Raw genomic sequence first — 23,604 nt, forward strand, 5'->3', positions numbered from 1 at the left:
AGGCCGGGTACTACAGGCTGGGTTAAGACCGGGTACTACAGGCTGGGTTAAGACCGGGTACTACAGGCTGGGTTAAGACCGGGTACTACAGGCTGGGTTAAGACCAGGTACTACAGGCTGGGTTAAGACCAGGTACTACAGGCTGGGTTAAGACCAGGTACTACAGGCTGGGTTAAGACCAGGTACTACAGGCTGGGTTAAGACCAGGTACTACAGGCTGGGTTATTATGTATTATTATTATTGTGTATAATTATTATTATTATTATTATTGTGTATTATAATGAAACGGTGTATTGTGTTAGGTGTATTATAATGAAACGGTGTATTGTGTTAGGTGTATTGTGTTAGGTGTATTATAATGAAACGGTGTATTGTGTTAGGTGTATTATAATGGAACGGTGTATTGTGTTAGGTGTATTGTGTCAGGTGTGTATTATAATGAAACGGTGTATTGTGTTAGGTGTATTATAATGAAACGGTGTATTGTGTTAGGTGTATTATAATGAAACGGTGTATTGTGTTAGGTGTATTGTGTTAGGTGTATTATAATGAAACGGTGTATTGTGTTAGGTGTATTATAATGGAACGGTGTATTGTGTTAGGTGTATTGTGTCAGGTGTGTATTATAATGAAACGGTGTATTGTGTTAGGTGTATTATAATGAAACGGTGTATTGTGTTAGGTGTATTATAATGAAACGGTGTATTGTGTTAGGTGTATTATAGTGAAACGGTGTATTATAATGAAACGGTGTATTGTGTTAGGTGTATTGTGTTAGGTGTATTATAATGAAACGGTGTATTGCGTTGGGTGTATTATAATGAAACGGTGTATTGTGTTAGGTGTATTATAATGAAACGGTGTATTGCGTTGGGTGTATTATAATGAAACGGTGTATTGTGTTAGGTGTATTATAATGAAACGGTGTATTGTGTTAGGTGTATTATAATGAAACGGTGTATTGCGTTAGGTGTATTATAGTGAAACGGTGTATTGTGTTAGGTGTATTATAATGGAACGGTGTATTGTGTTAGGTGTATTATAATGAAACGGTGTATTGCGTTAGGTGTATTATAGTGAAACGGTGTATTGTGTTAGGTGTGTATTATAGTGAAACGGTGTATTATAATGAAACGGTGTATTGTGTTAGGTGTATTATAGTGAAACGGTGTATTGTGTTAGGTGTATTGTGTTAGGTGTATTATAATGAAACGTTGTATTGTGTTAGGTGTATTATAGTGAAACGGTGTATTGTGTTAGGTGTATTATAGTGAAACGGTGTATTGTGTGTGTGTATTATAATGAAACGGTGTGTTATAATGAAACTGTGTATTGTGTTAGGTGTGTATTATAGTGAAACGGTGTATTATAATGGAACGGTGTATTGTGTTAGGTGTATTATAGTGAAACGGTGTATTGTGTTAGGTGTATTATAGTAAAACGGTGTATTATAATGGAACGGTGTATTGTGTTAGGTGTATTATAGTGAAACGGTGTATTGTGTTAGGTGTATTATAGTGAAACGGTGTATTATAGTGAAACGGTGTATTGTGTTAGGTGTATTCTAATGAAACGGTGTATTGTGTTAGGTGTATTATAATGAAACGGTGTATTGTGTTAGGTGTATTATAATGAAACGGTGTATTGTGTTAGGTGTATTATAGTGAAACGGTGTATTATAATGAAACGGTGTATTGTGTTAGGTGTATTGTGTTAGGTGTATTATAGTGAAACGGTGTATTGTGTTAGGTGTATTATAATGGAACGGTGTATTGTGTTAGGTGTATTATAATGGAACGGTGTATTGTGTTAGGTGTATTATAATGAAACGGTGTATTGTGTTACGTGTATTATAGTGAAACGGTGTATTGTGTTAGGTGTATTCTAATGAAACGGTGTATTGTGTTAGGTGTATTATAATGAAACGGTGTATTGTGTTAGGTGTATTATAATGAAACGGTGTATTGTGTTAGGTGTATTATAGTGAAACGGTGTATTATAATGAAACGGTGTATTGTGTTAGGTGTATTGTGTTAGGTGTATTATAATGACACGGTGTATTGTGTTAGGTGTATTATAGTGAAACGGTGTATTGTGTTAGGTGTATTATAATGGAACGGTGTATTGTGTTAGGTGTATTATAATGAAACGGTGTATTGCGTTAGGTGTATTATAGTGAAACGGTGTATTGTGTTAGGTGTGTATTATAGTGAAACGGTGTATTATAATGAAACGTTGTATTGTGTTAGGTGTATTATAGTGAAACGGTGTATTGTGTTAGGTGTATTATAGTGAAACGGTGTATTGTGTGTGTGTATTATAATGAAACGGTGTGTTATAATGAAACGGTGTATTGTGTTAGGTGTGTATTATAGTGAAACGGTGTATTATAATGGAACGGTGTATTGTGTTAGGTGTATTATAGTGAAACGGTGTATTGTGTTAGGTGTATTATAGTGAAACGGTGTATTATAATGGAACGGTGTATTGTGTTAGGTGTATTATAGTGAAACGGTGTATTGTGTTAGGTGTATTATAGTGAAACGGTGTATTATAGTGAAACGGTGTATTGTGTTAGGTGTATTATAATGAAACGGTGTATTGTGTTAGGTGTATTATAATGAAACGGTGTATTTTGTTAGGTGTATTATAGTGAAACGGTGTATTGTGTTAGGTGTATTATAGTGAAACGGTGTATTGTGTTAGGTGTGTTATAATGAAACGGTGTATTGTGTTAGGTGTATTATAATGGAACGGTGTATTGTGTTAGGTGTATTATAATGAAACGGTGTATTGTGTTAGGTGTATTATAGTGAAACGGTGTATTGTGTTAGGTGTATTATAGTGAAACGGTGTATTATAGTGAAACGGTGTATTGTGTTAGGTGTATTATAATGAAACGGTGTATTGTGTTAGGTGTATTATAATGAAACGGTGTATTTTGTTAGGTGTATTATAGTGAAACGGTGTATTGTGTTAGGTGTATTATAGTGAAACGGTGTATTGTGTTAGGTGTGTTATAATGAAACGGTGTATTGTGTTAGGTGTATTATAATGGAACGGTGTATTGTGTTAGGTGTATTATAATGAAACGGTGTATTGTGTTAGGTGTATTATAGTGAAACGGTGTATTGTGTCAGGTGTGTTATAATGAAACGGTGTATTGTGTTAGGTGTATTATAATTAAACGGTGTATTGTGTTAGGTGTATTGTGTTAGGTGTATTATAATTAAACGGTGTATTGTGTTAGGTGTATTGTGTTAGGTGTATTATAATGAAACGGTGTATTGTGTCAGGTGTATTATAATGAAACGGTGTATTGCGTTAGGTGTATTATAATGAAACGGTGTATTGTGTTAGGTGTATTATAATGAAACGGTGTATTGTGTTAGGTGTATTGTGTCAGGTGTGTATTATAATGAAACGGTGTATTGTGTTAGGTGTATTATAATGAAACGGTGTATTGTGTTAGGTGCATTATAATGAAACGGTGTATTGTGTTAGGTGTATTATAATGAAACGGTGTATTGTGTTAGGTGTATTATAATGAAACGGTGTATTGCGTTAGGTGTATTATAGTGAAACGGTGTATTGTGTTAGGTGTATTATAATGGAACGGTGTATTGTGTTAGGTGTATTATAGTGAAACGGTGTATTGCGTTGGGTGTATTATAATGAAACGGTGTATTGTGTTAGGTGTGTTATAATGAAACGGTGTATTGTGTTAGGTGTGTTATAATGAAACGGTGTATTGGGTTAGGTGTATTATAATGAAACGGTGTATTGGGTTAGGTGTATTATAATGAAACGGTGTATTGTGTTAGATGTATTATAATGAAACGGTGTATTGTGTTAGGTGTATTGTGTTAGGTGTATTATAATGAAACGGTGTATTGGGTTAGGTGTATTATAATGACACGGTGTATTGTGTTAGGTGTTCTCCATCATCAAGCGAGAGAAGCACCGTCAGACCTTTGGCCTGGAGCTGATCGCATCGGAGAACTTCACCTCCAGAGCTGTTCTAGAAGCCCTGGGGTCCTGTATGAACAACAAGTACTCAGAGGGATATCCTGGACAGAGGTAGGCACTATGAACCTCTATGAAGCTTTACGAACCTTTTATTTAACCAGGGAGTCACTCAGAGGGGTATCTTGGACAGAGGTAGGCTCTATGAACCTTTATGAAGCTTTATGAACCTTTATTTAACCAGGGAGTCACTGAGGGGTATCCTGGACAGAGGTAGGCACTATGGACCTTTATTTAACCAGGGAGTCACTGAGGGGTATCCTGGACAGAGGTAGGCACTATGGACCTGTATTTAACCAGGGAGTCACTCAGAGGGGTATCCTGGACAGAGGTAGGCACTATGAACCTTTATGAAGCTTTACGAACCTTTATTTAACCAGGGAGTCACTCAGAGGGGTATCCTGGACAGAGGTAAGAAAAGCAATCGCATTCTGTAACAAAAGTCTTCAATTAATAATTAAAAATACCCGGAAGGCACCAGAATATCTAACTGGAAGGAATTCTGAATAATGTTCTACACATAAGGGACAAAAAAAAACTAAATGCAGATTTTCCCCAATTTATGTGGAGACCAGAGAGATCTCTGGGGGTTATCTATCCCTGAGAGAATGGGTTTGGTTGTGGAGACCAGAGAGATCTCTAAGGGTTATCTATCGCTGAGAGAATGGGTTTGGTTGTGGAGACCAGAGAGATCTCTGGGGGTTATCTCTGAGAGAATGGGTTTGGTTGTGGAGACCAGAGAGGTCTCTGGGGGTTATCTATCCCTGAGAGAATGGGTTTGGTTGTGGAGACCAGAGAGATCTCTGGGGTTTATCCCTGAGAGAATGGGTTTGGTTGTGGAGACCAGAGAGATCTCTGGGGTTTATCTATCTCTGAGAGAATGGGTTTGGTTGTGGAGACCAGAGAGATCTCTAAGGGTTATCTATCGCTGAGAGAATGGGTTTGGTTGTGGAGACCAGAGAGATCTCTGGGGTTTATCTATCGCTGAGAGAATGGGTTTGGTTGTGGAGACCAGAGAGATCTCTGGGGGTTATCTATCTCTGAGAGAATGGGTTTGGTTGTGGAGACCAGAGAGATCTCTGGGGGTTATCTATCCCTGAGAGAATGGGTTTGGTTGTGGAGACCAGAGAGATCTCTAAGGGTTATCTATCGCTGAGAGAATGGGTTTGGTTGTGGAGACCAGAGAGATCTCTGGGGGTTATCTCTGAGAGAATGGGTTTGGTTGTGGAGACCAGAGAGGTCTCTGGGGGTTATCTATCCCTGAGAGAATGGGTTTGGTTGTGGAGACCAGAGAGATCTCTGGGGTTTATCCCTGAGAGAATGGGTTTGGTTGTGGAGACCAGAGAGATCTCTGGGGTTTATCTATCTCTGAGAGAATGGGTTTGGTTGTGGAGACCAGAGAGATCTCTAAGGGTTATCTATCGCTGAGAGAATGGGTTTGGTTGTGGAGACCAGAGAGATCTCTGGGGTTTATCTATCGCTGAGAGAATGGGTTTGGTTGTGGAGACCAGAGAGATCTCTGGGGGTTATCTATCTCTGAGAGAATGGGTTTGGTTGTGGAGACCAGAGAGATCTCTGGGGGTTATCTATCCCTGAGAGAATGGGTTTGGTTGTGGAGACCAGAGAGATCTCTGGGGGTTATCTATCTCTGAGAGAATGGGTTTGGTTGTGGAGACCAGAGAGATCTCTGGGGGTTATCTATCCCTGAGAGAATGGGTTTGGTTGTGGAGACCAGAGAGATCTCTGGGGGGTTATCTATCCCTGAGAGAATGGGTTTGGTTGTGGAGACCAGAGAGATCTCTGGGGTTTATCTATCTCTGAGAGAATGGGTTTGGTTGTGGAGACCAGAGAGATCTCTGGGGGTTATCCATCCCTGAGAGAATGGGTTTGGTTGTGGAGACCAGAGAGATCTCTGGGGGTTATCTATCCCTGAGAGAATGGGTTTGGTTGTGGAGACCAGAGAGATCTCTGGGGTTTATCTCTGAGAGAATGGGTTTGGTTGTGGAGACCAGAGAGATCTCTGGGGGTTATCTATCCCTGAGAGAATGGGTTTGGTTGTGGAGACCAGAGAGATCTCTGGGGTTATCTCTGAGAGAATGGGTTTGGTTGTGGAGACCAGAGAGATCTCTGGGGGTTATCTATCCCTGAGAGAATGGGTTTGGTTGTGGAGACCAGAGAGATCTCTGGGGTTATCTCTGAGAGAATGGGTTTGGTTGTGGAGACCAGAGAGATCTCTGGGGGTTATCTATCTCTGAGAGAATGGGTTTGGTTGTGGAGACCAGAGAGATCTCTGGGGTTTATCCCTGAGAGAATGGGTTTGGTTGTGGAGACCAGAGAGATCTCTGGGGGTTATCTATCCCTGAGAGAATGGGTTTGGTTGTGGAGACCAGAGAGATCTCTGGAGGTTATCTATCCCTGAGAGAATGGGTTTGGTTGTGGAGACCAGAGAGATCTCTGGAGGTTATCTATCCCTGAGAGAATGGGTTTGGTTGTGGAGACCAGAGAGATCTCTGGGGTTTATCCCTGAGAGAATGGGTTTGGTTGTGGAGACCAGAGAGATCTCTGGGGGTTATCTATCCCTGAGAGAATGGGTTTGGTTGTGGAGACCAGAGAGATCTCTGGGGTTTATCCCTGAGAGAATGGGTTTGGTTGTGGAGACCAGAGAGAACTCTGGGGTTATCCCTGAGAGAATGGGTTTGGTTGTGGAGACCAGAGAGATCTCTGGGGTTTATCTATCCCTGAGAGAATGGGTTTGGTTGTGGAGACCAGAGAGATCTCTGGGGGTTATCTATCCCTGAGAGAATGGGTTTGGTTGTGGAGACCAGAGAGATCTCTGGGGGTTATCTATCTCTGAGAGAATGGGTTTGGTTGTGGAGACCAGAGAGATCTCTGGGGGTTATCTATCGCTGAGAGAATGGGTTTGGTTGTGGAGACCAGAGAGATCTCTGGGGGTTATCTATCCCTGAGAGAATGGGTTTGGTTGTGGAGACCAGAGAGATATCTGGGGGTTATCTATCCCTGAGAGAATGGGTTTGGTTGTGGAGACCAGAGAGATCTCTGGGGTTTATCTATCGCTGAGAGAATGGGTTTGGTTGTGGAGACCAGAGAGATCTCTGGGGGGTTATCCATCCCTGAGAGAATGGGTTTGGTTGTGGAGACCAGAGAGATCTCTGGGGGTTATCTATCGCTGAGAGAATGGGTTTGGTTGTGGAGACCAGAGAGATCTCTGGGGTTTATCCCTGAGAGAATGGGTTTGGTTGTGGAGACCAGAGAGATCTCTGGGGGTTATCTATCCCTGAGAGAATGGGTTTGGTTGTGGAGACCAGAGAGATCTCTGGGGGTTATCCCTGAGAGAATGGGTTTGGTTGTGGAGACCAGAGAGATCTCTGGGGGTTATCCCTGAGAGAATGGGTTTGGTTGTGGAGACCAGAGAGATCTCTGGGGGTTATCTATCCCTGAGAGAATGGGTTTGGTTGTGGAGACCAGAGAGATCTCTGGGGTTTATCAATCCCTGAGAGAATGGGTTTGGTTGTGGGGACCAGAGAGATCTCTGGGGGTTATCTATCCCTGAGAGAATGGGTTTGGTTGTGGAGACCAGAGAGATCTCTGGGGTTATCTCTGAGAGAATGGGTTTGGTTGTGGAGACCAGAGAGATCTCTGGGGTTTATCCCTGAGAGAATGGGTTTGGTTGTGGAGACCAGAGAGATCTCTGGGGTTTATCTATCCCTGAGAGAATGGGTTTGGTTGTGGAGACCAGAGAGATCTCTGGGGGTTATCTATCTCTGAGAGAATGGGTTTGGTTGTGGAGACCAGAGAGATCTCTGGGGGTTATCTATCCCTGAGAGAATGGGTTTGGTTGTGGAGACCAGAGAGATCTCTAAGGGTTATCTATCCCTGAGAGAATGGGTTTGGTTGTGGAGACCAGAGAGATCTCTGGGGGTTATCTATCCCTGAGAGAATGGGTTTGGTTGTGGAGACCAGAGAGATCTCTGGGGTTTATCCCTGAGAGAATGGGTTTGGTTGTGGAGACCAGAGAGATCTCTGGGGGTTATCTATCTCTGAGAGAATGGGTTTGGTTGTGGAGACCAGAGAGATCTCTGGGGGTTATGTATCCCTGAGAGAATGGGTTTGGTTGTGGAGACCAGAGAGATCTCTGGGGGTTATCTATCGCTGAGAGAATGGGTTTGGTTGTGGAGACCAGAGAGATCTCTGGGGGTTATCTATCCCTGAGAGAATGGGTTTGGTTGTGGAGACCAGAGAGGTCTCTGGGGGTTATCTATCGCTGAGAGAATGGGTTTGGTTGTGGAGACCAGAGAGATCTCTGGGGGTTATCTATCTCTGAGAGAATGGGTTTGGTTGTGGAGACCAGAGAGATCTCTGGGGTTTTTCTATCGCTGAGAGAATGGGTTTGGTTGTGGAGACCAGAGAGATCTCTGGGGGTTATCTATCTCTGAGAGAATGGGTTTGGTTGTGGAGACCAGAGAGATCTCTGGGGGTTATCTATCCCTGAGAGAATGGGTTTGGTTGTGGAGACCAGAGAGATCTCCTGGGTTATCCATCCCTGAGAGAATGGGTTTGGTTGTGGAGACCAGAGAGATCTCCTGGGTTATCAATCCCTGAGAGAATGGGTTTGGTTGTGGAGACCAGAGAGATCTCTGGGGTTTATCCCTGAGAGAATGGGTTTGGTTGTGGAGACCAGAGAGATCTCTGGGGGTTATCTATCCCTGAGAGAATGGGTTTGGTTGTGGAGACCAGAGAGATCTCTAAGGGTTATCTATCGCTGAGAGAATGGGTTTGGTTGTGGAGACCAGAGAGATCTCTGGGGTTTATCCCTGAGAGAATGGGTTTGGTTGTGGAGACCAGAGAGATCTCTGGGGGTTATCTATCGCTGAGAGAATGGGTTTGGTTGTGGAGACCAGAGAGATCTCTGGGGGTTATCCCTGAGAGAATGGGTTTGGTTGTGGAGACCAGAGAGATCTCTGGGGGTTATCTATCCCTGAGAGAATGGGTTTGGTTGTGGAGACCAGAGAGATCTCTGGGGTTTATCCCTGAGAGAATGGGTTTGGTTGTGGAGACCAGAGAGATCTCTGGGGGTTATCTATCCCTGAGAGAATGGGTTTGGTTGTGGAGACCAGAGAGATCTCTGGGGTTTATCTATCCCTGAGAGAATGGGTTTGGTTGTGGAGACCAGAGAGATCTCTGGGGGTTATCTATCGCTGAGAGAATGGGTTTGGTTGTGGAGACCAGAGAGATCTCTGGGGGTTATCTATCCCTGAGAGAATGGGTTTGGTTGTGGAGACCAGAGAGATCTCTGGGGGTTATCTATCCCTGAGAGAATGTGTTTGGTTGTGGAGACCAGAGAGATCTCTGGGGGTTATCTATCGCTGAGAGAATGGGTTTGGTTGTGGAGACCAGAGAGATCTCTGGGGGTTATCCCTGAGAGAATGGGTTTGGTTGTGGAGACCAGAGAGGTCTCTGGGGGTTATCCCTGAGAGAATGGGTTTGGTTGTGGAGACCAGAGAGATCTCTGGGGGTTATCTATCTCTGAGAGAATGGGTTTGGTTGTGGAGACCAGAGAGATCTCTGGGGTTATCTCTGAGAGAATGGGTTTGGTTGTGGAGACCAGAGAGATCTCTGGGGTTATCTCTGAGAGAATGGGTTTGGTTGTGGAGACCAGAGAGATCTCTGGGGTTATCTCTGAGAGAATGGGTTTGGTTGTGGAGACCAGAGAGATCTCTGGGGTTTATCTACCGCTGAGAGAATGGGTTTGGTTTTGGAGACCAGAGAGATCTCTGGGGGTTATCTATCTCTGAGAGAATGGGTTTGGTTGTGGAGACCAGAGAGATCTCTGGGGTTTATCTATCGCTGAGAGAATGGGTTTGGTTGTGGAGACCAGAGAGATCTCTGGGGTTTATCTATCGCTGAGAGAATGGGTTTGGTTGTGGAGACCAGAGAGATCTCTGGGGGTTATCTATCCCTGAGAGAATGGGTTTGGTTGTGGAGACCAGAGAGATCTCTGGGGGTTATCTATCGCTGAGAGAATGGGTTTGGTTGTGGAGACCAGAGAGATCTCTGGGGGTTATCTATCCCTGAGAGAATGGGTTTGGTTGTGGAGACCAGAGAGATCTCTGGGGGTTATCTCTGAGAGAATGGGTTTGGTTGTGGAGACCAGAGAGGTCTCTGGGGGTTATCCCTGAGAGAATGGGTTTGGTTGTGGAGACCAGAGAGATCTCTGGGGGTTATCTATCTCTGAGAGAATGGGTTTGGTTGTGGAGACCAGAGAGATCTCTGGGGGTTATCTATCCCTGAGAGAATGGGTTTGGTTGTGGAGACCAGAGAGATCTCTGGGGGTTATCTATCCCTGAGAGAATGGGTTTGGTTGTGGAGACCAGAGAGATCTCTGGGGGTTATCTATCCCTGAGAGAATGGGTTTGGTTGTGGAGACCAGAGAGATCTCTGGGGTTTATCTATTCCTGAGAGAATGGGTTTGGTTGTGGAGACCAGAGAGATCTCTGGGGGTTATCTATCTTTGAGAGAATGGGTTTGGTTGTGGAGACCAGAGAGATCTCTGGGGGTTATCTATCCCTGAGAGAATGGGTTTGGTTGTGGAGACCAGAGAGATCTCTGGGGGTTATCCCTGAGAGAATGGGTTTGGTTGTGGAGACCAGAGAGATCTCTGGGGGTTATCTATCCCTGAGAGAATGGGTTTGGTTGTGGAGACCAGAGAGATCTCCTGGGTTATCCCTGAGAGAATGGGTTTGGTTGTGGAGACCAGAGAGATCTCTGGGGGTTATCTATTCCTGAGAGAATGGGTTTGGTTGTGGAGACCAGAGAGATCTCTGGGGGTTATCTATCTCTGAGAGAATGGGTTTGGTTGTGGAGACCAGAGAGATCTCCTGGGTTATCCCTGAGAGAATGGGTTTGGTTGTGGAGACCAGAGAGATCTCTGGGGGTTATCTATCCCTGAGAGAATGGGTTTGGTTGTGGAGACCAGAGAGATCTCTGGGGTTTATCTATCTCTGAGAGAATGGGTTTGGTTGTGGAGACCAGAGAGATCTCTGGGGTTTATCCCTGAGAGAATGGGTTTGGTTGTGGAGACCAGAGAGATCTCTGGGGGTTATCTATCTCTGAGAGAATGGGTTTGGTTGTGGAGACCAGAGAGATCTCTGGGGGTTATCTATCTCTGAGAGAATGGGTTTGGTTGTGGAGACCAGAGAGATCTCTGGGGTTTATCTATCGCTGAGAGAATGGGTTTGGTTGTGGAGACCAGAGAGATCTCTGGGGGTTATCTATCCCTGAGAGAATGGGTTTGGTTGTGGAGACCAGAGAGATCTCTGGGGGTTATCTATCCCTGAGAGAATGGGTTTGGTTGTGGAGACCAGAGAGATCTCTGGGGTTTATCTATCGCTGAGAGAATGGGTTTGGTTGTGGAGACCAGAGAGATCTCTGGGGGTTATCTATCCCTGAGAGAATGGGTTTGGTTGTGGAGACCAGAGAGATCTCTGGGGGTTATCTATCCCTGAGAGAATGGGTTTGGTTGTGGAGACCAGAGAGATCTCTGGGGTTTATCTATCGCTGAGAGAATGGGTTTGGTTGTGGAGACCAGAGAGATCTCTGGGGGTTATCTATCCCTGAGAGAATGGGTTTGGTTGTGGAGACCAGAGAGATCTCTGGGGGTTATCTATCCCTGAGAGAATGGGTTTGGTTGTGGAGACCAGAGAGATCTCTGGGGGTTATCTATCTCTGAGAGAATGGGTTTGGTTGTGGAGACCAGAGAGATCTCTGGGGGATATCCATCCCTGAGAGAATGCGTTTGGTTGTGGAGACCAGAGAGATCTCTGGGGGTTATCTATCCCTGAGAGAATGGGTTTGGTTGTGGAGACCAGAGAGATCTCTGGGGGTTATCTATCTCTGATAGAATGGGTTTGGTTGTGGAGACCAGAGAGATCTCTGGGGTTTATCCCTGAGAGAATGGGTTTGGTTGTGGAGACCAGAGAGATCTCTGGGGGTTATCCCTGAGAGAATGGGTTTGGTTGTGGAGACCAGAGAGATCTCTGGGGGTTATCTATCTCTGAGAGAATGGGTTTGGTTGTGGAGACCAGAGAGATCTCTGGGGTTTATCTATCCCTGAGAGAATGGGTTTGGTTGTGGAGACCAGAGAGGTCTCTGGTGGTTTATCTATCGCTGAGAGAATGGGTTTGGTTGTGGAGACCAGAGAGATCTCTGGGGTTTATCTATCCCTGAGAGAATGGGTTTGGTTGTGGAGACCAGAGAGATCTCTGGGGTTATCTCTGAGAGAATGGGTTTGGTTGTGGAGACCAGAGAGATCTCTGGGGGTTATCCCTGAGAGAATGGGTTTGGTTGTGGAGACCAGAGAGATCTCTGGGGGGTATCTATCCCTGAGAGAATGGGTTTGGTTGTGGAGACCAGAGAGATCTCTGGGGGTTATCTATCCCTGAGAGAATGGGTTTGGTTGTGGAGACCAGAGAGATCTCTGGGGGTTATCTATCTCTGATAGAATGGGTTTGGTTGTGGAGACCAGAGAGATCTCTGGGGTTTATCCCTGAGAGAATGGGTTTGGTTGTGGAGACCAGAGAGATCTCTGGGGGTTATCCCTGAGAGAATGGGTTTGGTTGTGGAGACCAGAGAGATCTCTGGGGGTTATCTATCTCTGAGAGAATGGGTTTGGTTGTGGAGACCAGAGAGATCTCTGGGGTTTATCTATCCCTGAGAGAATGGGTTTGGTTGTGGAGACCAGAGAGGTCTCTGGTGGTTTATCTATCGCTGAGAGAATGGGTTTGGTTGTGGAGACCAGAGAGATCTCTGGGGTTTATCTATCCCTGAGAGAATGGGTTTGGTTGTGGAGACCAGAGAGATCTCTGGGGTTATCTCTGAGAGAATGGGTTTGGTTGTGGAGACCAGAGAGATCTCTGGGGGTTATCCCTGAGAGAATGGGTTTGGTTGTGGAGACCAGAGAGATCTCTGGGGGGTATCTATCCCTGAGAGAATGGGTTTGGTTGTGGAGACCAGAGAGATCTCTGGGGGTTATCTATCCCTGAGAGAATGGGTTTGGTTGTGGAGACCAGAGAGATCTCTCGGGGTTATCTATCTCTGAGAGAACGGGTTTGGTTGTGGAGACCAGAGAGATCTCTGGGGGTTATCCATCCCTGAGAGAATGGGTTTGGTTGTGGAGACCAGAGAGATCTCTGGGGTTTATCTATCGCTGATAGAATGGGTTTGGTTGTGGAGACCAGAGAGATCTCTGGGGGTTATCTATCCCTGAGAGAATGGGTTTGGTTGTGGAGACCAGAGAGATCTCTGGGGGTTATCTATCCCTGAGAGAATTGGTTTGGTTGTGGAGACCAGAGAGATCTCTGGGGGTTATCTATCCCTGAGAGAATGGGTTTGGTTGTGGAGACCAGAGAGATCTCTGGGGGTTATCTCTGAGAGAATGGGTTTGGTTGTGGAGACCAGAGAGATCACTGGGGGTTATCTATCGCTGAGAGAATGGGTTTGGTTGTGGAGACCAGAGAGATCTCTGGGGGTTATCCATCCCTGAGAGAATGGGTTTGGTTGTGGAGACCAGAGAGGTCTCTGGGGGTTATCTATCCCTGAGAGAATGGGTTTGGTTGTGGAGACCAGAGAGATCTCTGGGGGTTATCCCTGAGAGAATGGGTTTGGTTGTGGAGACCAGAGAGGTCTCTGGGGGTTATCTATCCCTGAGAGAATGGGTTTGGTTGTGGAGACCAGAGAGGTCTCTGGGGGTTATCTATCCCTGAGAGAATGGGTTTGGTTGTGGAGACCAGAGAGATCTCTGGGGGTTATCTATCTCTGAGAGAATGGGTTTGGTTGTGGAGACCAGAGAGATCTCTGGGGGTTATCTATCCCTGAGAGAATGGGTTTGGTTGTGGAGACCAGAGAGATCTCTGGGGGTTATCTATCCCTGAGAGAATGGGTTTGGTTGTGGGGACCAGAGAGATCTCTGGGGTTTATCTATCCCTGAGAGAATGGGTTTGGTTGTGGAGACCAGAGAGATCTCTGGGGGTTATCTATCCCTGAAAGAATGGGTTTGGTTGTGGAGACCAGAGAGATCTCTGGGGGTTATCTATCCCTGAGAGAATGGGTTTGGTTGTGGAGACCAGAGAGATCTCTGGGGGTTATCTATCCCTGAGAAAATGGGTTTGGTTGTGGAGACCAGAGAGATCTCTGGGGGTTATCCCTGAGAGAATGGGTTTGGTTGTGGAGACCAGAGAGATCTCTGGGGTTATCTCTGAGAGAATGGGTTTGGTTGTGGAGACCAGAGAGATCTCTGGGGGTTATCTATCCCTGAGAGAATGGGTTTGGTTGTGGAGACCAGAGAGATCTCTGGGGGTTATCTATCGCTGAGAGAATGGGTTTGGTTGTGGAGACCAGAGAGATCTCTGGGGTTTATCTATCTCTGAGAGAATGGGTTTGGTTGTGGAGACCAGAGAGGTCTCTGGGGTTATCGCTGAGAGAATGGGTTTGGTTGTGGAGACCAGAGAGATCTCTGGGGGTTATCTATCCCTGAGAGAATGGGTTTGGTTGTGGAGACCAGAGAGATCTCTGGGGGTTATCTCTGAGAGAATGGGTTTGGTTGTGGAGACCAGAGAGATCTCTGGGGTTATCCCTGAGAGAATGGGTTTGGTTGTGGAGACCAGAGAGATCTCTGGAGGTTATCTATCCCTGAGAGAATGGATTTGGTTGTGGAGACCAGAGAGATCTCTGGGGGTTATCCCTGAGAGAATTGGTTTGGTTGTGGAGACCAGAGAGATCTCTGGGGTTATCCCTGAGAGAATGGGTTTGGTTGTGGAGACCAGAGAGATCTCTGGGGGTTATCTATCTCTGAGAGAATGGGTTTGGTTGTGGAGACCAGAGAGATCTCTGGGGGTTATCCATCCCTGAGAGAATGGGTTTGGTTGTGGAGACCAGAGAGGTCTCTGGGGTTTATCTATCGCTGAGAGAATGGGTTTGGTTGTGGAGACCAGAGAGATCTCTGGGGTTTATCTATCCCTGAGAGAATGGGTTTGGTTGTGGAGACCAGAGAGATCTCTGGGGGTTATCTATCCCTGAGAGAATGGGTTTGGTTGTGGAGACCAGAGAGATCACTGGGGGTTATCTATCCCTGAGAGAATGGGTTTGGTTGTGGAGACCAGAGAGATCTCTGGGGTTTATCCCTGAGAGAATGGGTTTGGTTGTGGAGACCAGAGAGGTCTCTGGGGGTTATCTATCCCTGAGAGAATGGGTTTGGTTGTGGAGACCAGAGAGATCTCTGGGGGTTATCTATCCCTGAGAGAATGGGTTTGGTTGTGGAGACCAGAGAGATCTCTGGGGGTTATCCCTGAGAGAATGGGTTTGGTTGTGGAGACCAGAGAGGTCTCTGGGGGTTTATCTATCGCTGAGAGAATGGGTTTGGTTGTGGAGACCAGAGAGATCTCTGGGGTTTATCTATCCCTGAGAGAATGGGTTTGGTTGTGGAGACCAGAGAGATCTCTGGGGTTATCTCTGAGAGAATGGGTTTGGTTGTGGAGACCAGAGAGATCTCTGGGGGTTATCCCTGAGAGAATGGGTTTGGTTGTGGAGACCAGAGAGATCTCTGGGGGGTATCTATCCCTGAGAGAATGGGTTTGGTTGTGGAGACCAGAGAGATCTCTGGGGGTTATCTATCCCTGAGAGAATGGGTTTGGTTGTGGAGACCAGAGAGATCTCTCGGGGTTATCTATCTCTGAGAGAACGGGTTTGGTTGTGGAGACCAGAGAGATCTCTGGGGGTTATCCATCCCTGAGAGAATGGGTTTGGTTGTGGAGACCAGAGAGATCTCTGGGGTTTATCTATCGCTGATAGAATGGGTTTGGTTGTGGAGACCAGAGAGATCTCTGGGGGTTATCTATCCCTGAGAGAATGGGTTTGGTTGTGGAGACCAGAGAGATCTCTGGGGGTTATCTATCCCTGAGAGAATTGGTTTGGTTGTGGAGACCAGAGAGATCTCTGGGGGTTATCTATCCCTGAGAGAATGGGTTTGGTTGTGGAGACCAGAGAGATCTCTGGGGGTTATCTCTGAGAGAATGGGTTTGGTTGTGGAGACCAGAGAGATCACTGGGGGTTATCTATCGCTGAGAGAATGGGTTTGGTTGTGGAGACCAGAGAGATCTCTGGGGGTTATCCATCCCTGAGAGAATGGGTTTGGTTGTGGAGACCAGAGAGGTCTCTGGGGGTTATCTATCCCTGAGAGAATGGGTTTGGTTGTGGAGACCAGAGAGATCTCTGGGGGTTATCCCTGAGAGAATGGGTTTGGTTGTGGAGACCAGAGAGGTCTCTGGGGGTTATCTATCCCTGAGAGAATGGGTTTGGTTGTGGAGACCAGAGAGGTCTCTGGGGGTTATCTATCCCTGAGAGAATGGGTTTGGTTGTGGAGACCAGAGAGATCTCTGGGGGTTATCTATCTCTGAGAGAATGGGTTTGGTTGTGGAGACCAGAGAGATCTCTGGGGGTTATCTATCCCTGAGAGAATGGGTTTGGTTGTGGAGACCAGAGAGATCTCTGGGGGTTATCTATCCCTGAGAGAATGGGTTTGGTTGTGGGGACCAGAGAGATCTCTGGGGTTTATCTATCCCTGAGAGAATGGGTTTGGTTGTGGAGACCAGAGAGATCTCTGGGGGTTATCTATCCCTGAAAGAATGGGTTTGGTTGTGGAGACCAGAGAGATCTCTGGGGGTTATCTATCCCTGAGAGAATGGGTTTGGTTGTGGAGACCAGAGAGATCTCTGGGGGTTATCTATCCCTGAGAAAATGGGTTTGGTTGTGGAGACCAGAGAGATCTCTGGGGGTTATCCCTGAGAGAATGGGTTTGGTTGTGGAGACCAGAGAGATCTCTGGGGTTATCTCTGAGAGAATGGGTTTGGTTGTGGAGACCAGAGAGATCTCTGGGGGTTATCTATCCCTGAGAGAATGGGTTTGGTTGTGGAGACCAGAGAGATCTCTGGGGGTTATCTATCGCTGAGAGAATGGGTTTGGTTGTGGAGACCAGAGAGATCTCTGGGGTTTATCTATCTCTGAGAGAATGGGTTTGGTTGTGGAGACCAGAGAGGTCTCTGGGGTTATCGCTGAGAGAATGGGTTTGGTTGTGGAGACCAGAGAGATCTCTGGGGGTTATCTATCCCTGAGAGAATGGGTTTGGTTGTGGAGACCAGAGAGATCTCTGGGGGTTATCTCTGAGAGAATGGGTTTGGTTGTGGAGACCAGAGAGATCTCTGGGGTTATCCCTGAGAGAATGGGTTTGGTTGTGGAGACCAGAGAGATCTCTGGAGGTTATCTATCCCTGAGAGAATGGATTTGGTTGTGGAGACCAGAGAGATCTCTGGGGGTTATCCCTGAGAGAATTGGTTTGGTTGTGGAGACCAGAGAGATCTCTGGGGTTATCCCTGAGAGAATGGGTTTGGTTGTGGAGACCAGAGAGATCTCTGGGGGTTATCTATCTCTGAGAGAATGGGTTTGGTTGTGGAGACCAGAGAGATCTCTGGGGGTTATCCATCCCTGAGAGAATGGGTTTGGTTGTGGAGACCAGAGAGGTCTCTGGGGTTTATCTATCGCTGAGAGAATGGGTTTGGTTGTGGAGACCAGAGAGATCTCTGGGGTTTATCTATCCCTGAGAGAATGGGTTTGGTTGTGGAGACCAGAGAGATCTCTGGGGGTTATCTATCCCTGAGAGAATGGGTTTGGTTGTGGAGACCAGAGAGATCACTGGGGGTTATCTATCCCTGAGAGAATGGGTTTGGTTGTGGAGACCAGAGAGATCTCTGGGGTTTATCCCTGAGAGAATGGGTTTGGTTGTGGAGACCAGAGAGGTCTCTGGGGGTTATCTATCCCTGAGAGAATGGGTTTGGTTGTGGAGACCAGAGAGATCTCTGGGGGTTATCTATCCCTGAGAGAATGGGTTTGGTTGTGGAGACCAGAGAGATCTCTGGGGGTTATCCCTGAGAGAATGGGTTTGGTTGTGGAGACCAGAGAGGTCTCTGGGGGTTATCTATCCCTGAGAGAATGGGTTTGGTTGTGGAGACCAGAGAGGTCTCTGGGGGTTATCTATCCCTGAGAGAATGGGTTTGGTTGTGGAGACCAGAGAGATCTCTGGGGGTTATCTATCCCTGAGAGAATGGGTTTGGTTGTGGAGACCAGAGAGATCTCTGGGGGTTATCTATCCCTGAGAGAATGGGTTTGGTTGTGGAGACCAGAGAGATCTCTGGGGGTTATCCCTGAGAGAATGGGTTTGGTTGTGGAGACCAGAGAGATCTCTGGGGGTTATCTCTGAGAGAATGGGTTTGGTTGTGGAGACCAGAGAGATCTCTGGGGGTTATCTATCCCTGAGAGAATGGGTTTGGTTGTGGAGACCAGAGAGATCTCTGGGGGTTATCCCTGAGAGAATGGGTTTGGTTGTGGAGACCAGAGAGATCTCTGGGGGTTATCTATCCCTGAGAGAATGGGTTTGGTTGTGGAGACCAGAGAGATCTCTGGGGGGTATCTATCCCTGAGAGAATGGGTTTGGTTGTGGAGACCAGAGAGATCTCTGGGGGTTATCTATCCCTGAGAGAATGGGTTTGGTTGTGGAGACCAGAGAGGTCTCTGGGGGTTATCCCTGAGAGAATGGGTTTGGTTGTGGAGACCAGAGAGATCTCTGGGGGTTATCTATCGCTGAGAGAATGGGTTTGGTTGTGGAGACCAGAGAGATCTCTGGGGGTTATCTATCCCTGAGAGAATGGGTTTGGTTGTGGAGACCAGAGAGATCTCTGGGGTTTATCTATTCCTGAGAGAATGGGTTTGGTTGTGGAGACCAGAGAGATCTCTGGGGGATATCCATCCCTGAGAGAATGGGTTTGGTTGTGGAGACCAGACACACACACACACACACACCCCCCGGACAGAGACACAACATGCAGACACACACACCGAGACGCATCACACAGAGAGACACAAACCACCCAAACAGCTGAGGGAGATATCCACCTCCTGTGTGTGTGTGTGTGTGTGTGTGTGTGTGTGTGTGTGTGTGTGTGTGTGTGTGTTTAGGTACTACGGTGGTACAGAACATGTCGATGAGTTGGAGCGTCTCTGCCAGAGGAGAGCTCTGGAGGCCTACGGACTGGACGCTGACAAGTGGGGGGTGAACGTACAGCCGTACTCAGGTAGTACACACACACACACACACACACTACACAGAGACACACACACACACACAGTACAGCTCTGGAGGCCTACGGACTGGACGCTGACAAGTGGGGGGTGAACGTACAGCCGTACTCAGGTAGTACCCACACACACTACACACACACTACACACACACACACACACACACACACACACACACACACACACACACACTACACAGAGACACACACACACTACAGAGACACACACACACACACACACACACACACACTACACACACACTACGCAGAGACACACACACTACGCAGAGACACACACACACACACACTACGCAGAGACACACACACACACACACACACTACGCAGAGACACACACACACACACTAACTTGGTGGAGGTGGAACCAGACCATCTCAGTACAGCTCTGTAGGGTCTAACTTGGTGGAGGTGGAACCAGGCCATCTCAGCACAGCTCTGTAGGGTCTAACTTGGTGGAGGTGGAACCAGACCATCTCAGTACAGCTCTGTAGGGTCTAACTTGGTGGAGGTGGAACCAGACCATCTCAGTACAGCTCTGTAGGGTCTAACTTGGTGGAACCAGACCATCTCAGTACAGCTCTGTAGGGTCTAACTTGGTGGAACCAGACCATCTCAGTACAGCTCTGTAGGGTCTAACTTGGTGGAGGTGGAACCAGACCATCTCAGCACAGCTCTGTAGGGTCTAACTTGGTGGAACCAGACCATCTCAGTACAGCTCTGTAGGGTCTAACTTGGTGGAGGTGGAACCAGACCATCTCAGTACAGCTCTGTAGGGTCTAACTTGGTGGAACCAGACCATCTCAGTACAGCTCTGTAGGGTCTAACTTGGTGGAACCAGGCCATCTCAGTACAGCTCTGTAGGGTCTAACTTGGTGGAGGTGGAACCAGACCATCTCAGTACAGCTCTGTAGGGTCTAACTTGGTGGAACCAGGCCATCTCAGTACAGCTCTGTAGGGTCTAACTTGGTGGAACCAGACCATCTCAGTACAGCTCTGTAGGGTCTAACTTGGTGGAGGTGGAACCAGACCATCTCAGTACAGCTCTGTAGGGTCTAACTTGGTGGAGGTGGAACCAGGCCATCTCAGTACAGCTCTGTAGGGTCTAACTTGGTGGAGGTGGAACCAGACCATCTCAGTACAGCTCTGTAGGGTCTAACTTGGTGGAGGTGGAACCAGGCCATCTCAGTACAGCTCGGTAGGGTCTAACTTGGTGGAGGTGGAACCAGGCCATCTCAGTACAGCTCTGTAGGGTCTAACTTGGTGGAGGTGGAACCAGACCATCTCAGTACAGCTCTGTAGGGTCTATCTTGGTGGAGGTGGAACCAGACCATCTCAGTACAGCTCTGTAGGGTCTAACTTGGTGGAACCAGACCATCTCAGTACAGCTCTGTAGGGTCTAACTTGGTGGAGGTGGAACCAGGCCATCTCAGTACAGCTCTGTAGGGTCTAACTTGGTGGAACCAGGCCATCTCAGTACAGCTCTGTAGGGTCTAACTTGGTGGAACCAGACCATCTCAGTACAGCTCTGTAGGGTCTAACTTGGTGGAGGTGGAACCAGACCATCTCAGTACAGCTCTGTAGGGTCTAACTTGGTGGAGGTGGAACCAGACCATCTCAGTACAGCTCTGTAGGGTCTAACTTGGTGGAGGTGGAACCAGACCATCTCAGTACAGCTCTGTAGGGTCTAACTTGGTGGAGGTGGAACCAGGCCATCTCAGCACAGCTCTGTAGGGTCTAACTTGGTGGAACCAGACCATCTCAGTACAGCTCTGTAGGGTCTAACTTGGTGGAACCAGGCCATCTCAGTACAGCTCTGTAGGGTCTAACTTGGTGGAGGTGGAACCAGACCATCTCAGTACAGCTCTGTAGGGTCTAACTTGGTGGAACCAGACCATCTCAGTACAGCTCTGTAGGGTCTAACTTGGTGGAACCAGGCCATCTCAGTACAGCTCTGTAGGGTCTAACTTGGTGGAACCAGACCATCTCAGTACAGCTCTGTAGGGTCTAACTTGGTGGAACCAGACCATCTCAGTACAGCTCTGTAGGGTCTAACTTGGTGGAACTAGACCATCTCAGTACAGCTCTGTAGGGTCTAACTTGGTGGAACCAGACCATCTCAGTACAGCTCTGTAGGGTCTAACTTGGTGGAGGTGGAACCAGACCATCTCAGTACAGCTCTGTAGGGTCTAACTTGGTGGAACCAGGCCATCTCAGTACAGCTCTGTAGGGTCTAACTTGGTGGAGGTGGAACCAGGCCATCTCAGCACAGCTCTGTAGGGTCTAACTTGGTGGAACCAGACCATCTCAGTACAGCTCTGTAGGGTCTAACTTGGTGGAACCAGGCCATCTCAGTACAGCTCTGTAGGGTCTAACTTGGTGGAACCAGACCATCTCAGTACAGCTCTGTAGGGTCTAACTTGGTGGAGGTGGAACCAGGCCATCTCAGTACAGCTCTGTAGGGTCTAACTTGGTGGAACCAGGCCATCTCAGCACAGCTCTGTAGGGTCTAACTTGGTGGAGGTGGAACCAGGCCATCTCAGTACAGCTCTGTAGGGTCTAACTTGGTGGAGGTGGAACCAGACCATCTCAGTACAGCTCTGTAGGGTCTATCTTGGTGGAGGTGGAACCAGGCCATCTCAGTACAGCTCTGTAGGGTCTAACTTGGTGGAGGTGGAACCAGACCATCTCAGTACAGCTCTGTAGGGTCTAACTTGGTGGAGGTGGAACCAGACCATCTCAGTACAGCTCTGTAGGGTCTAACTTGGTGGAACCAGACCATCTCAGTACAGCTCTGTAGGGTCTAACTTGGTGGAGGTGGAACCAGGCCATCTCAGTACAGCTCTGTAGGGTCTAACTTGGTGGAGGTGGAACCAGGCCATCTCAGTACAGCTCTGTAGGGTCTAACTTGGTGGAGGTGGAACCAGACCATCTCAGTACAGCTCTGTAGGGTCTATCTTGGTGGAGGTGGAACCAGACCATCTCAGTACAGCTCTGTAGGGTCTAACTTGGTGGAACCAGACCATCTCAGTACAGCTCTGTAGGGTCTAACTTGGTGGAGGTGGAACCAGGCCATCTCAGTACAGCTCTGTAGGGTCTAACTTGGTGGAACCAGGCCATCTCAGTACAGCTCTGTAGGGTCTAACTTGGTGGAGGTGGAACCAGGCCATCTCAGTACAGCTCTGTAGGGTCTAACTTGGTGGAGGTGGAACTAGGCCATCTCAGTACAGCTCTGTAGGGTCTAACTTGGTGGAGGTGGAACCAGGCCATCTCAGTACAGCTCTGTAGGGTCTAACTTGGTGGAACCAGACCATCTCAGTACAGCTCTGTAGGGTCTAACTTGGTGGAGGTGGAACCAGACCATCTCAGTACAGCTCTGTAGGGTCTAACTTGGTGGAGGTGGAACCAGACCATCTCAGTACAGCTCTGTAGGGTCTAACTTGGTGGAGGTGGAACCAGACCACCTCAGTACAGCTCTGTAGGGTCTAACTTGGTGGAACCAGGCCATCTCAGTACAGCTCTGTAGGGTCTAACTTGGTGGAACCAGGCCATCTCAGTACAGCTCTGTAGGGTCTAACTTGGTGGAACCAGACCATCTCAGTACAGCTCTGTAGGGTCTAACTTGGTGGAGGTGGAACCAGGCCATCTCAGTACAGCTCTGTAGGGTCTAACTTGGTGGAACCAGACCATCTCAGTACAGCTCTGTAGGGTCTAACTTGGTGGAGGTGGAACCAGACCATCTCAGTACAGCTCTGTAGGGTCTAACTTGGTGGAGGTGGAACCAGACCATCTCAGTACAGCTCTGTAGGGTTTAACTTGGTGGAGGTGGAACCAGGCCATCTCAGTACAGCTCTGTAGGGTTTAACTTGGTGGAGGTGGAACCAGGCCATCTCAGTACAGCTCTGTAGGGTCTAACTTGGTGAAACCAGACCATCTCAGTACAGCTCTGTAGGGTCTAACTTGGTGGAGGTGGAACCAGGCCATCTCAGTACAGCTCTGTAGGGTCTAACTTGGTGGAACCAGGCCATCTCAGTACAGCTCTGTAGGGTCTAACTTGGTGGAGGTGGAACCAGGCCATCTCAGTACAGCTCTGTAGGGTCTAACTTGGTGGAACCAGGCCATCTCAGAACAGCTCTGTAGGGTCTAACTTGGTGGAACCAGGCCATCTCAGTACAGCTCTGTAGGGTCTAACTTGGTGGAGGTGGAACCAGACCATCTCAGTACAGCTCTGTAGGGTCTAACTTGGTGGAGGTGGAACCAGACCATCTCAGTACAGCTCTGTAGGGTCTAACTTGGTGGAACCAGACCATCTCAGTACAGCTCTGTAGGGTCTAACTTGGTGGAACCAGGCCATCTCAGTACAG

The 23,604-nt window shown here is 47.5% G+C and overlaps 1 protein-coding gene across 2 annotated transcripts in view; it reads left to right on the top strand.

Moving 5' to 3' along the window:
• Positions 1 to 23,604, top strand: part of LOC129844781 (serine hydroxymethyltransferase, cytosolic-like) — a 105,155-nt gene that overhangs the window by 12,323 nt on the left and 69,228 nt on the right. The window contains exons 3-4 of one of the 2 annotated variants that reach the window (XM_055912890.1): positions 3,936 to 4,081; positions 19,106 to 19,221. In XM_055912890.1, the coding sequence (XP_055768865.1) occupies positions 3,936 to 4,081; positions 19,106 to 19,221 (262 nt within the window). Of the gene's footprint in view, positions 1 to 3,935; positions 4,082 to 19,105; positions 19,222 to 19,255; positions 19,341 to 23,604 lie in introns of those variants that run through there. The other variant, XM_055912889.1, reaches the window with a different exon arrangement.

This window comes from Salvelinus fontinalis, unplaced genomic scaffold (assembly GCF_029448725.1).
Source record: "Salvelinus fontinalis isolate EN_2023a unplaced genomic scaffold, ASM2944872v1 scaffold_0230, whole genome shotgun sequence".
NCBI lineage: Eukaryota > Metazoa > Chordata > Actinopteri > Salmoniformes > Salmonidae > Salvelinus > Salvelinus fontinalis.